This window comes from Plecotus auritus (genome assembly GCF_963455305.1).
Source record: "Plecotus auritus genome assembly, chromosome: 12".
Classification (NCBI taxonomy): domain Eukaryota; kingdom Metazoa; phylum Chordata; class Mammalia; order Chiroptera; family Vespertilionidae; genus Plecotus; species Plecotus auritus.
This window is the reverse complement of record NC_137778.1, coordinates 9,761,345-9,775,776: the sequence shown is the minus strand read 5'-3', so window position 1 is coordinate 9,775,776 and position 14,432 is coordinate 9,761,345. Positions and strand designations below refer to the sequence as shown.

At 43.6% G+C, this 14,432-nt stretch overlaps 2 protein-coding genes across 9 annotated transcripts in view; one reads left to right on the top strand and one right to left on the bottom strand.

The window, feature by feature from the left end:
- Positions 1-3,315, bottom strand: part of SRGAP2 (SLIT-ROBO Rho GTPase activating protein 2) — a 239,334-nt gene extending 236,019 nt beyond the window's left edge. For all 6 annotated transcript variants that reach the window (XM_080648555.1, XM_080648556.1, XM_080648560.1 and 3 more), the window contains exons 1-2: positions 3,126-3,315; positions 756-1,364 (exon numbers count right to left, since the gene is read on the bottom strand). In XM_080648555.1, the coding sequence (XP_080504681.1) occupies positions 756-822 (67 nt within the window). In that variant the 5' untranslated portion in view covers positions 823-1,364; positions 3,126-3,315. The remainder of the gene's footprint in view (positions 1-755; positions 1,365-3,125) is intronic.
- Positions 3,316-4,713: 1,398 nt separating this feature from the next.
- On the top strand, positions 4,714-14,178 carry FAM72A (family with sequence similarity 72 member A; the record flags this gene model as incomplete). Of its 3 annotated transcripts, none has more annotated exons than XM_080648118.1 (4): positions 4,714-4,745; positions 7,212-7,289; positions 10,035-10,159; positions 14,084-14,178. In XM_080648118.1, 4 exons carry the CDS (start codon positions 4,714-4,716, stop codon positions 14,176-14,178), a joined length of 330 nt encoding a protein of 109 aa, XP_080504244.1. The 3 variants fall into 3 exon arrangements, with proteins under 3 accessions (XP_080504244.1, XP_080504243.1, XP_080504245.1); XM_080648117.1 differs by having other exon boundaries at positions 4,714-4,865; XM_080648119.1 differs by lacking the exon at positions 10,035-10,159 and having other exon boundaries at positions 4,714-4,865; positions 14,084-14,090.
- Between the last annotated feature and the right edge of the window lie 254 nt (positions 14,179-14,432).

Below are 14,432 nucleotides of genomic sequence, written 5' to 3'. Positions count from 1 at the left end.
ATGTATTTCAGAGCAGAAGGTGACCATGCAGAAAATTAAACAATTATGTCTTCCCATCCTCCAGAATCAGCACCACCCAGCAACCCTAACATCCCAACTCCATTCAGGTTTAGGTGAGGGCGGAGACCCAGTGTGAGTGACCTTATTCTTTCTGTTCTCTGATCTTTGGCTGAATGCAGGGCAACCAGAGACCAGGCAGGCACAAGGTGCATCCAAAGTGGCTACAGACTTTGTGTGTCTGATGCCATAGCAAATGTCACGTTTGGATAGAGTACATCAGGAAAAAACCCACCTCTCTCAGGGCTCTCCAAAAGGTATACATTCTCAAGGTTGCCTTTCTCTGCCTGGACTCAACTCCAACCTTGGGAATAAATTCCCTAACACCTGTCAGATTTTAGTAGTCCTTCAAGAAACCTGACCCAGACAACCAGAGGCAAATTGCCGCCTTTCTCTCTCCAAGAACCTCCCGCCCCTCCCCCCACCCTTTCCAGCTTGGGAGAAAGGGCTGACAAAATAATGGCCAGCTCTACAAGAACAAACCCTAAAGCCCACTCTGAAAATCCCTCTCCTGGGCCTGTAGCCCCTGGCACTGCCCATCTCTCAGAGGCTCAGATCCACCTATGAAACCACCTCTGGGGTCAGCCTGCCCCCACCTGCTCCACCCAAAGAAATGAACCTCCTGCAAATCAGGGTGGAAATACATGCCTCAATGGCCCACACAGCATATTCATTAAGCTATTTTTCCAAGCCCTTACCTTTGACCTGAGTATCGTACTCTGCTATGATCTCCTTATCCTTTTTGAATTTGGCTGGAGACGTCATGTTTTCCTTCTTTCTTCCAAATTCGAATTGTGAATTGATAGATCCACGGAAAAAATCCAACCACCTAAATCAATACCTCCAAGACCGCTTCTCCTGAAGGCGGAAGGGGCCCACCGCGGTGGTCTCCAGCGCTCCGGGGAGCGCGGGCTGCGGGCTAGGCAGGCAGCTACGGCGGGCACATGCAGACGGTGGGCTCTGGGGCCGGGCGCGGCAGCGGCTGGTTCCTGTGCTAGAGCCTGAGCCGCAGGCTCAGCATTAGCCAGGAGAACTGCAGCGCCCGGAGGTTGGCCTGGGGTCTGACATCAACGACACAGGCAGGGAGTGCAAGTCCATCCGCACAACATGGTGTGGGGGTGCGGGGGTGTGGACGCGCCCAGAAGAGTCCCCAGGAGGGAGTGGGTGCGTGTCGGGGTGCCGGAGGAGGACTGGGCGTGCTTCGCGGTTTTTTGTTGCACAGGCTCGAAGATGCTGCAAATCAAATCCCAAACGGGAGCCGCAGCAGCACGGACTGGAAGGGAAGTCGTTTGCTCCGGTTCACTTGCCTGTAAATGCAGGGATAAGGGGAGGGGGTGATCAGCTCCAGAGCAGATTCTAATCGCTGCAGGGGTGGGGTAGGGGACGACACTCCCAGCCCGGCCCAGGCCCATTCATCTCCGACAAACGCCGCCCGGCCAGGAGAGCTCAGCAAGCGACGTGGGGAGGAAGGAAGCTCCCTCCGGATTTTGTTTTAAGGCTGCAAAAGAACACTTTGGAGCAGCCGCCTGCGCAGGCTTCGGGTGGGGACTGCGGCGGGAACGCGGGGCTCCGGGCGGGGACTGCGGCACCTCGGCGGCCTCCCGAGCCCCACCAGCGCTGGGCAGCAGCCAGCCGGAGGGAGCCCTCCGTGCCCAGCCTCCGACGCGGCCCCTGACCCCCAGCGGGGCAACTCCCTGGACATCAAAGGGGATCAAAGCCGCGAAGGGACAAGCCACCGGGGCACAACTTTTCTTCCCCTCCCGCCCCTCCTCCCAGTTGTTTTGTTTTTGGTTACTAGCTTCCCTTGGCAGCAAAAGGTTGGGGGGGGGGTGGATCTGCAGGAAAAAGCCTGCTCGGCAAGGGACACAGGGACACATCCAGGAAAACAATGTGGTCGGCAGAAGCAGGAAACGGGTTAGAGGCGAGGGTCGGGCTCGGGAAAATCGGGAGGCGGGGGGAGGGGGGCGGAAGGCAGCCGTTGCCTGCCCCAAGCCAGGGATGAGAGTGACTCTAAATGCCATCTCCAACATTTTTTGTCACCCAAGCCCAGAGATCCCAGGCTGGGGGCGGGGGGGAAGGGTCAGTGACGATCGCAGACCCAACTTACTCGCTCCGGGAGGTGCCCGAGGAGATCCCGCCCGGAAGGCGGGAGGGAAGCCGGCGGGAGCTCAGAGCTCGGCGCCTCGCTCCCCGGCGCGCCGCAGCGGCCACCCTCCCTCTTTGGCCGCCCCTTTCCCTCTCGGTGCCGGGAGGAAGAGGCTCCCGCCGGCGTCTCCCACTGCCCGCGCCCGGAGAAAGGGCCTCAAGGAGCGAGGAAGAGGGAGCAGAGGCGGCGAGGTGGTTCAGGCGGGCAGGAAGCGGGAGGGGAGGAGAGGTGGGGTCCCGAGGCTGCACGAGAGCCGAGGGTAACTAGAACTGCCGCACACACTTGGAAGACGAGGAGAGGGTAAGGGGAGGGTTACCTTAAAGGTGAGGGGGGAATTAGGAGTCTATCGTGGCCCGCGATGTTACATGAAGCGCAGGGATGTTAGCAACTTTGGGGACCCACTTACGGGGTCTGGGAACCGGAGTGCGAAGAGGAGCCATCGGGGCGGGCCGGGGGCTGGGACCAGGGAAGGGCCCCGGAAGCAGTGCGGAACACCCCTTCTGGGTCCAGGGCTGTAACGCGGCTGTCTGCCAGGGCTTGGAGACAGAGTAAGAGGGCAGCTGATGGTTACGGGTGTTGCCAAGGAAGGCTGACCCAAGCTGGACCAAGGCTGTCCGACTGCAGAGCACTTGGGGAGGGGGCTGGATGCGGGTTGCGCGGCGGCGTGAGCCAGGGCACAGCCCAAGCGGTGCGGTGAAGGGCGGAGAGGTGCCGTCCAGAGAAGTGTTCAGGGCTGTACACAGAGTTTTGGAGAGGATCGCGAGGGGGGGTGGGAGGTCTGAGGGACTCGGGGCGGCACCGCTAAAGCGATGCAGCAAGCAGCATCTGCGCCCTCTCCTTTCCGCCCCAACCCGGGTTTGTTCAGTCAGGGCTGTGGTCCCGCGGCCGGGAAGAAGAAAGGGGAGAGGGAAGGAGCCTTTACCTGGCTCTGACGCGATGGGTCCCAGGCCCCCGGGTCCGCTTTCCACTCAGAGTTCTCCTGCCCTCTCTTCCCCGCCACCCGCTCCTACGCAGATTGGTCCCCTAGTCCCCTCAGGAGCCTCCGCCAACTCCGCAGGACCCCGCCGGGAAGCAGAACCCACCCCTTTGCCAATCACCGCCCTCATTCTATCGACCGATAGGGCCTGTAGCCAATAGGAATAGCTGATCCCGAGAGGCCAGGAATGAGGAGGAGGGACTGGCGAAACTTGGAGGCGTGACTAGCACTACCGAGGCGTAGTCACGGGGTAAGCTCCTCCCTCAGAGCGCTGTGGCCGAACCCTAAAGTAGAATTAGTGGGTGGGATTAAGTTGGAACTAACAACCAAACACGAATTCTTGAGAAAAGGTACAACCAATTGGACAGGGGTGGAGAGGAGGGGCGTTGGGGAGAATTTTAGCCAATAGAGAGTAGAGACAAGAGTGGACTGTAGAACGTCTTCCAATGAGAAGCGCAGAGGGCGTTCTTGCTTCTTCCACCAGAGCCGGAGTAGGCCCGCCCAAACCTCCAGAAGCCCGCCAATGAGGTTGGCGACAGAGCCACGCTCGGCCAACCAGAAAGAGGAACTGATGTCCGCACCGTTACTGGGGCGGGGCGTACGGTCCCCTCACCACTAAGATCTCGTCAGCGGCTTCCGAGCCTTCCAATGTAGGACGTGGGCGAGCTCTAGTTCTCCCAATCGGTGCGCGGCGATGGAAATTCAAACTGACAGCCGGTTTGGAAAGGCAGAGAGAGCGGAAGAGGAGGCAGAAAACGACGTGTTCGGTGACCGAGATCCCAAAGTCGACTGAGCCCCCAAAGCGAGCACCACCACCACCACCACCACCGCACGTTCTGGAGCGGCCGCTCCGGGAGAAGCCTGGAGGGAAGGCCGCGGGGAACAGGGGGCACGAGGGGGACGCGAGACCCAGCACGCTGAGGATTGGGGGCTGCCGCGGGAGAAGCGAAGCGGGGGGCCGGCTGGAATGAGCTGAGCGGCGGAGGTTCGCTGGAGGACTGCAGAGAAGCAGGGACCCTCCCGGTGGGAAGGGCTCAGGGGATCTCCGAATCCTGGGAAGGGAGAAAGATTTCCTGAAAGAGGCGTGGGTAGGGAGACAGCCCGCAATCCGACAAATAGGAATTGGAGCTTTCCGAGGGAGGGGCTTGGGAGAGGAAAAGCTTTAAATACAAGAGAATTGCTAAAGGAGGGGGAGCCAGAGGAGAGGATCCTTTTAGACGGGAGGAAGGGAAAACGGCAGAGAAATTCCCGAGGCCCCTAGCAGCTTGGCCCGCCCCACTTCAAACCTCTCGCCCTTCCCGGAAAGTTAAAAGAAAAGCCAAAATTGCTGCTGCTCTCCTATTCCTGCTCAATAAATATTACTTTTCCCTCCCAGGGGAAAACAAAAAAGAACTATTTTCCTTCCCAAATTTTAGGGCTCAGAAAAGCTCGAGGCCTCGCAATTTTATTTTTAGCCCGGGGGAATCAACCTAGGAAGGGTCTTGCTCTTGGTTCCATTTTTTTAAACCCCACGCCGCATCCTTCCCGGGACGCCATGTCTACCAGCAGTTGTAGTTTCAAAGACCGGTGCGTGTCCATCCTGTCTTGCAAATTCTGTAAACAAGTGCTCAGCTCTCGGGGAATGAAGGCTGTTTTGCTGGCCGATACTGAAATAGACCTTTTCTCTACAGACATCCCTCCTACCAAGTAAGTCATATGCTAGTGGCGGGCAACGGACGGTAGCCTTTAACTAAATGGGAAAATGTTATGGCTTGGACCTCGGAGTCAACCAGGAGATTATCATTTTGGTGTTCCAGCCACGCCCGCCAGTCTGATGATCCCCTTGGAGTATAACTAAATGGGCAGACTGTCTGGACAGTCTGTGGTTTAGCCAGAGTGGTCAGTCCTGATGTAATGCTTCTAGTCATGTGACCACACCCCTTAAGTTGGATCCCTGGCCCTATGCCCTGCCCAACTATCCTGTCTCACTGGATCAAGGCCATGACCTAGACTCTAGGAAATTCAAGCAAGCTTTTTTTTGTACTGTTGGAGAGGTCAAGTTTTTCATTTTTATCCATCGTTCTACACCAAAAAAATTCATAGTTTTCTACCATTATTTGCGAGTGGCATGCTTATTGCATTGTCCTTATAATTCAGTATTCTTTTCTCAAAAATCTCCTTTTCTGAGAGAGACTTAGATTTGTATGGGATGAAATTAAGTCTTACCCTTTAAGGAATCCTTGTCTCCCATAAAGCCTATTTTGGATATCATGCATTCACTTGTGTAATTCAATCCTCTAATTGTTTTCAGTCACTACCCACTTTCAGGTGTAGTAGAGTACTTGAGAATTTGCTTCCTATTTGGAAAAAAATAACATTTTATTTGACTCAAATATACCTTTTTCTAGCTCTAAAAAGTATTTTCTCTCTCCATGGTCAACGTAGCCCTTAAATGATTTTCAAGATTTAGCTCTTTATTGAATCTTTATCATTAAAGTGGAAGAGTGATTATCCAAAATATGGGTGAATAAGTAAGTATTCTTTGGACACAGCCAGAGGAGGCAGCTAATAGTTATAATAATTTAAAGTGAATTTCATGATAATAATAGAAACTTAAAAACATTTTTTTAGCCTGGCTGGCTTGGCTCAGTGGTTGAGTGTGAACCCATGAACCAAGAGGCCATGGTTCGATTCCCGGTCAGGGCACATGCCCAGGTTACAGGCTCAATCACCAGTGTGGAACATGCAGGAGGCAGCTGATCAATGAGTCTCTCTCATCACTGATTTTTCTATCTCTCTCTCTCTCTCTCTCTCCCTCTCTAAAATCAATAAAAACATTTTTTTTTAAATGTAATATAGTGGAAGTTGTGAACTCTTCCTCCTTTGAAATCTTTTCTGAATAGGTTCAAGTTTAGTCATGCCCGATGGCAAAGTTACATATTGCAAAGATAAATGGGTTAATATTTAAGTATGTGTGGGGGGGGGGTTTGAAAAAAGAAAAATCACTAGACAATAAATCTGGAACCTATTGCAAAGGTCCTATGATTAAAATATTAACTCATTCATCTTTACAATAGCTATGGTAAGTGATGAGACAGTCATAAGAAGGTTCATTGTTAGAGGTTAGACAAGAGTCTAGAAGAGAGTTGTGTCTTTCCTATAGTCTATGCTTCCTTGTAGAAGTTATAAGAGTATGGCTTAATGTTTGAAAATCAATGAGCACGTAAGATTTTTAAATGGAAGTTTTGTCATATTATGGTGAGCTCACAAATATTAACTGACTCATACAAAATATACTATAGTTCTATTTCAGACTCACTTTTAGCTCTTTGAGCCTATAAAATTCATACTAAATCACAATCAAAAGTACATTTGATAGCAAGGACATGGAAAAATTGAAACGCTTGTGCACTGTTGGTGCTAATGTAATATAGGGCGGCTGCTATGGAAAAGCATAACAGTTCCTCAAAAATTGAAAATAGAATTACCATATGATTCAGCAATCCCACTTCTGGGTATATATTCAAAAGAATTCAGTGCAGGACCTAGAAGAGATATGTGCTCAGCCATGTTCTTAGCAGCATTATTCACAAAAACCAAGTGGTAGAAGCAACCCAAATGTCTGTCAATAGCTGAGTGAATAAACAAAATAAGGTACATGCATACAATGAAATATTATTCAGCCTATCACATACTACAATATGGATGACCTTGAGGCCATTATGCGAAGTGAAAATAAGCCAGTCTCAAAAAGACAAATGCTGTATGATTCTACTTATATGTGGTATCTAAAGTAATCAAATTCATAGGAACAGAAAGTAGAATGATGATTGCCAGGGGCAGAGGAGAGAGGAAAATGGGGAATTGTTTAATGGGCATAGGGTTTTAATTTTATAAGATGAAAAAGGTTTGGAGATTTGTTGTACAACAATGTGAATACACTTTACACTGAATTATACACTGAAAAATGGTTAATTAATAAATTTTATGTAATATACATCTTACAATCTAAAAAACATACATTTGACTGTCTCTACACTTTTCTTTCTTCAGCACAGTGGACTTAATAGGAAGATGCTATTATACTGAAATCTGCAAATGTAAACTGAAGGACATCGCATGTTTAAAATGGTATCTATGACAATATTCTAGATAGCCCTGGGTTTGGGAGATGGATGTTGACACCAAAGCAGACACAAAGTTCAGTGGACTGCATCGAGCACTGCTTATGACCCTTGCAATGAGCCATTGAAAAACCATTTGTTACTTAGAGCTATTTTTTAAACGGCCTGTGACACTTTAAATTTGTATATGATTTTACAATTTCTCAAAGTTTACTGACAAATATCTGCTTTAATTTTTAGAAAAAGGCAAGTAGTTTAGAAGGGGAAAAAACACCTGGATTTAGTCATAAAAATTAGGTTTGAGTCCTGGCCCTACCCCTACTCTCTGTTTGATCTTGAATAAACTTAAAACTCTAAACCTCTTTATTTCCTTATTTCATTTCTATCTTAAGAAGATAAACTTGAGAAAATAGGAACTATCTTTTTTAGTTGTTAATCCTCACCTGAGGATATTTTTCCCATTGATTTTTAAGAGGGGTGAGAGAGAAAAACAGAAACATCGACGTGACAGAGACATATCACGTGGGGAGCAGGTATCAAACCTGCAACCCAGGTACGTGCCCTTGACTGAGAATCTTACCCATGACCCTTCCGTGCACAGGCTGATGCTCTAACCACTGAACACACCAGCCAGGGCAGGAACTATCTTCTTAAGATAGAAATTAAAATACCTTTTGTGTTTACCTTCCAGGGTTGTGCAGATCAAATGAATTATGAATGTTAAAAGGCTTGGTAAACTATAAATTGCAACACAGATGAAAGTTATTACTGTTATCTTTTGAGAATTAAATTTGTTTTATTAGTCCCATTTTAGAGAGAAGAAAGTTGAGATTTTCTCATTTAAATGGGGTTTGGATTATAAATTATAATTCTAACAATTTAAGTTAGCAAACTCTTCTTTTGTGCTAATGATTAATTTCATTCATTCAAAAAGGACATAGTCAATAGGTATTTAAATAAATGAGATATTGAATAGGCTAGAAAGTGCTCCAAAGGAAATAATAATAATGATAGAGAAAAATAGAGGTTCGGAGCGTGGGTAAGAGCTATTTTTCATAGCATGGTAGGGAAGACTTCTCGTGAGAGGCTAAGGAGATTTGAATCCTAAAGGATGAGAAGGAGACAGAATGTTCTAGGCAGAGGGAACAGCAAGTGCAAAGGACCCAAGGTAAGAAGAAACTTTAGATGTTCAGGGAATAAAAAGATGATGGCAGTGTGGCTGAGACTTTGTGAGCATCTGGGGAGAGTAATATGAGTACATTAGAGATGTAGTCAAAACACAGATAATCTAGAGCAGCGCTGTCCAATAGAAATATGCAAGTCGCATATGGAATTTAAAATTTTCCAGTAACCACATTTTTTTAAAGTAAAAAGAAACAGGTGACATTAATTTTAATCATGTATTTTATTTAACTCAATATATGCAAAACACTATCATTTCAATATGTAACCAATATAAAAACATTATGAATGAAATGTTTTACATTCTATTTTTTATTCTTATTCTTTCAAATCTGGTGTATGTTTTATACTCCCAGCACATTTCACTTCAGGCTAGCCAAATTTTAAGTGCTCAATAGCCACATTTGGATAGTGCAGATCTAGACCTTGGTATGAAGGAGTTTATTTGTTTTTCTTTTTGGCCAATGGGAAGCCAGTGAAGGGGTTCTAAGAAGGGAGCAGAATGATCTGGTATGTCCCTACTCGAATGTTAGCTCCATGAGAACAAAAACCTTGTTCACCACTGTATTCCTAACACCTAACACAGAATACAAGCTCAATAACATTAGTTGAATGAATGAATAAGGGCAGTAATGAAAGCCACAGAATAGTCTTACAAATAACTGCCAGTCCAGTCCAAGAACAACTTTTGTTTTCATTCGTCTGCCTTTCAATCAAATTATGATTAGAAGACATATTTTAGGTGGCTGATACCTCTTATATAGTATTTTATAATAGGCCTTCACAAAAATAACTCACTCTCTCACATCTCACTGGATGAGAACAAGCTATAATAAGAATTTTTACACCTTAAGGTGTAAGCAGTTCATGTTGTCTACTAAAACATGCCCTGTATATTCAATCTATTTAATAGTAACCAGATAGGAAATAAACAAAACCCTGTGGAAGAATGAGGTACTTATAATCAGATGCATAATCATGAAGACAGTAAAAAGTTTTGCAACTTTCTCTAGAGGCTATAGATTTGCTTTACTTCTGAATTCCCTCAAAAACACTGAGACTAAAATTAGAGCAGCCAGCTTGTGTTTGGTTTACAGGGACTCATGCTGTCTTCCTACTCCTCCATCTGTTGAAACAGTTTTTAGGTCCTGGCATGGAGCTAGAACATGTAAGAACCCAACTTGCCACTGTCCTGAGGATAGCAAAAACCTTTTACCCACAGATCTGAGTTTATTTAATATGTTTTGTCTGTACAGCACATCACTTTGGAGTTCTTTACAGAGCAAATCACAACCTTATGTCATCTGAAAGCTAGCTTCTCAAGGGAAAATGCATAAAATGATACTAGCAAAGAAATGGAGAAAATGTTAGTATTATTTCACTTAAAGACTATTTTGCCACTTGACAGTAGCACTGTAATCATTATTAGAAGAAATCACATCCCAAAGATCCCAGCAATGGAGGATGTTAGGAGGAAATGAAGTCTTTATGTCATCTATTTACATAAAAAAAAAATGCTTACATGGTCAGGTATTACACAGCCTCTAACAATATTTACTTTCTTTTTTAGTGGGAACATTGTGGGTTATCATGTGATTGTTCCATGTTGCTCCTGCCTTCTTTCCTGTAACAACGGGCACTTCTGGATGTTTCACAGCCAGGCAGTTTATGGTATTAACAGACTAGACTCTACTGGTAAGAAACAATTGACTGGAACATTCCTATAACATTTGTCTATCAATATCTGAGTGAAACTCCTGGTAGATCATTTCAGGACTCCCTCTGAGACTTTACCTGGATTGGATCTACTAGACTGAAACGTCAACCATATTATCCCAAACATTCACTTATGGATACTAGTAGCCAAAATTCATTGCCGTTTCTATTTTCATCATTTTATTTTAAGAGCCTCAAACTTAGCTGGATTTCTTGCCCCCCCCCCTTTTTTTCCCAGAGAGAAAGGGAGAGGGAGAGAGAGATAGAAACATCAATGATTAGAGAGAATCATTGATCGGCTGCCTCTTGCAAGCCCATGACTGGGGATTGAGCCCACAACCAGGCATGTGCCCTTGACCAGAATCAAACCCGGAACTCTTCAGTCAGCAGGCCGACACTCTATCCACTGAGCCAAACCAGCTAGGGCTCTTGGCCTTTTTTAATTAACTTTTTTTTAATCCTCACCCGAGTATAAATTAGAGAAAGGAAGGGAGGGAAAGAGAGAGAGAAACATCAATGTGAGAGGGAAACAATTGGTTGCCTTTTGTAAGCACCCTGATCTGGAATCAAACTGGCAACCTTTGGGTGCACAGGACAATTCTCAAACAACTGAGCCACTCCAGCCAGGCTTAAATTAACATTTTATTTTATTTTTTTTTAAATTAACATTTTAATTGCTTTAAATTCTTGTCTTGATACATATTATGACTCCAGATAATTTTGAAAGATTGTATATATGATAGTTAATTGTGTGTGTGTGTGTGTGTGTGTGTGTGTGTGTAAGAAGGACGAATGGAGGGAAGGCTGAGGTCGTGAGGAGTTGGGAGGGAAGATGACTAGATAACATGTATTTGGTGATATTGCTTTAAGAGGAAAATGGACATTTTGACATCTGTATTAATAAATTATGATGGAATTTTAGTCAAAGGAAATATTTAATATCAATATGTCATACTAATTATTTATAGGAAAATACTGCAACCAATTCTTAAAAGATATTTACATAATACATTTTATATTGTCTAGAGCCATTCAAGTTTTGCTATAGGACACGTTTTCAATGTCTAATACCTATTTATACAACAGACCAAGTTGACATTTAGTGGGACATTTTTAGTGGGAACAAGTTTAAAGAACTTGACAATCCAAATTGGCATTAACACTCGGGTTTTTTAATGTATATTTTAGTCTTCTTCAGAACTTAAAATATACTCCTTTTTTTAAAGTATGATTTCCCTTCACAGACTAAAAACAAGATCACAAATTGTAAAAGTTAGGTCGTCAGGGTCTTTAAACCCTCCAATTACAGTTGGGTTTTTAGAGACTCTGATTTTTCTTTTTTTTTAATCACCTGGCATTTAATTGTGGCTCTCAACCATGTGGGGGTCTTAATTTAAGACTCTAGCATGTTAAGAGGGCCATTTTTGAGCAAGGACTTACCTGAACTCCGCTAGGTGAGATACAGGCTTCTAATTTAGGTTTCCAGTTTTATATTTGTGTTGCTCATGGACACATTAAAGGAAGTTTCTGCTTTGATATTATCTTCCCTGCTTCATGGAATTTAAAACACAGGGTGGAGATTTTTCAATTTTGATTTACTTTTTAATATTGGTCAATTTTTCAAAGATAAAAGCCCAGCATTCTTCCATTTGCATTGAATCTAATCCATGAGAAACAGATGTATCACAGGGTTTCCTTCCTCCCTTCTTAACAGAGGAAGGAAGGTGCTGCTTCTGACAGATCCAATCACTTAGTTTATTTTTTCTTCTTTGAACCAATTGTGCTGAGCTACTCATGTCTCTGTGTATTGACTCCAAGAATATTAGACTTCTCCTTTGTAACCCTAATACTGTGATTTAAAGCAGGATTTTCTAGATGCTTGGTATACAACAGGGTTCCTCATGGCTGTTGGAACTGTCCTTGAAACACCTGAATGAGCAGCATCAAAGGAGTACATACACAAGCTTTATAAAATTCTAGAATGTTTAGACTGAAGGGGCCCAAGAAATCTATGTTCTAGGCTAGCCTACCCATGTAAACCTGATTTCCTAAGATGTTCCTGAGGAAGCTTGAAAACCTCAGTTCATCTTCACTGGGGTGGGTAAATGCCTCCAAAGGCAAATTCACTTCAACTCTCCATTGACCTTTATGGGTTCTAATTGGCCATTAGATTTGGCCTAGTGATTCCTTACTATCCTGTCATCTCTCAATGCCATCTGACCAGAAGCAAAACACCATTCATTATTGGGAAAAAGGTGTTTTATATTATAAACAATTTAAACAGACAAAAAATTACAGAAAACAATATGATAGGTATCTATATACATCAAACAGATGCTAATTTCTTGCCTTATTAGATTCCAGTATCTCAACTAAGATAGATAGTTGATTGTTTCTATTGTTTCAACAATACAACAGTGCACATTCTTGTACATGTCTCCTCAGGCACCTGTGCAAAATGGACAGTTAGAGGAAAGGATGGGCGATGGGTCATATTTGCAATATATATAATTTTTTTAAAATTCACACAATGGAATACTCTACAGAAAAGAAAATGAGCTAAATCTGCACATATAGGTATAGGTAAATCTCAAAAACAGAATGTCTAATGAAAAAAGCAAATTAGAGCCCTGGCTGGGTGGCTCAGTTGGTTGGAGCATCGTCCCACACACCAAAAAAGGTTGCAGGTTCAATTCCCCGTCAGGGTACAAACCTAAGTTTAGGGTTGGATTCCTGGTCAGGGCATGCATGGGAGGCAACTGATCAATGTTTCTTTCTTCCTTCCTTCCTCTTCTTCTAAGATCAATAAACATATCCTCAGGTGAGAATTAAAAGAAAAAATAAAATTAGAAAAGATACATATAATACCATATTGTAAAATTTTAAATACACAAAACAACAATATATATAGTCTGGTTGCATGCATTTACATAATACAAATATGTAGTAAAAGTAGCAAAAGCATCCATGGTGTACTGGTAAGGGGTAGCAACTGAGTTCGAACCAAATTTCCAAATCCTGGCTCATTCCATTCCACCATGTGGCCACTATCTTGGTATGTGTGGAGTGGGTATCCAGACTTGCTGAGTCGCTTGGGCTGACACTGCCAACTGGACAGCTTGAGATTTACTTTCTTGTAAGACTTCATTGGCTCTTCTAAAGGTCAATTTTTTTTCCCAATTTAGAGCTTTCAAGTTATAATATAGTACATGCCCAGAATAAACCATCTCATTATCCTCTACCATATATGTGGTCTTATATTATATACAAATGCTGAGTTCTTCAGTATGAAAGCTGACTGACCTTTCACAATGAGGTTTTAGGTAGTTGTTTTATTTATTGTATTGACAGCTACAATCTAGTTCTAATGTTGACAATTCTACCTTGACAACCTCTAGACTAAAATCCACCTATATCAAGGATTATTGTTCATATTATATCTGATTCCAAAACCTTGCTTTTTTTAATCAGTAAAAAAGGCACCAGCTATTTCCATGCTTGTTGAAGAGATGAGTGCTTTCCCTCCAAAGAGATACTTAATCTAAAGGATCTTGTGAGATCTCCATTCTTAAAAATCATTAAAATAGATTTGAAAAGTATCACTGTAGAGTTATTATGGCATAATGTAGCTGGAGGCAAGGTTTGAGTAAATGGATTCGTAAGATCCGTTTGAGTCCTAAGATTTTAGAATTCAAGCCCTTGCTTAAAACGGTTGACGAATATGTATGTCCTAGATGAATTATATTAGATAATTTTATTTGTGGTACATTCTTTCAATGCTTTTTCTCTTTACTGCTAACACTATGGTTTAATATAACAATGTTAATGTAAAGGTTTCATATATCATGTTCTGAGTTATAACAGTAATGAGCACCGAATAACTTTGTGACCTTTTCTTTTCAGGTGTTAACTTCCTACTTTGGGGCAACTTGCCAGAGATAGAAGAGAGTGCAGATGAAGACATGTTAGATATCTCAGCAGAGGAGTGTATTAGATGAAAGGAGAATAGACTTATGATAGGTATAATATTCAGACTTTTTACTATTTAAAAATGTGTATTAATTGATCAACTTTAAATGGTTAGTAAGGATTTTCCAGTGATTTCTTTTTTTAGAAAACCAAAATGGGGCATTTGTTGATTTATTTATTTGCTGTCTTAAATTAATTACCTGTTTAATTTGAGCCAATGTAGTTCTTTTCTTCTACTTGTACTTCTTTTTCTTCCTGTCTCCATTCATCTGCCCAGTATAGG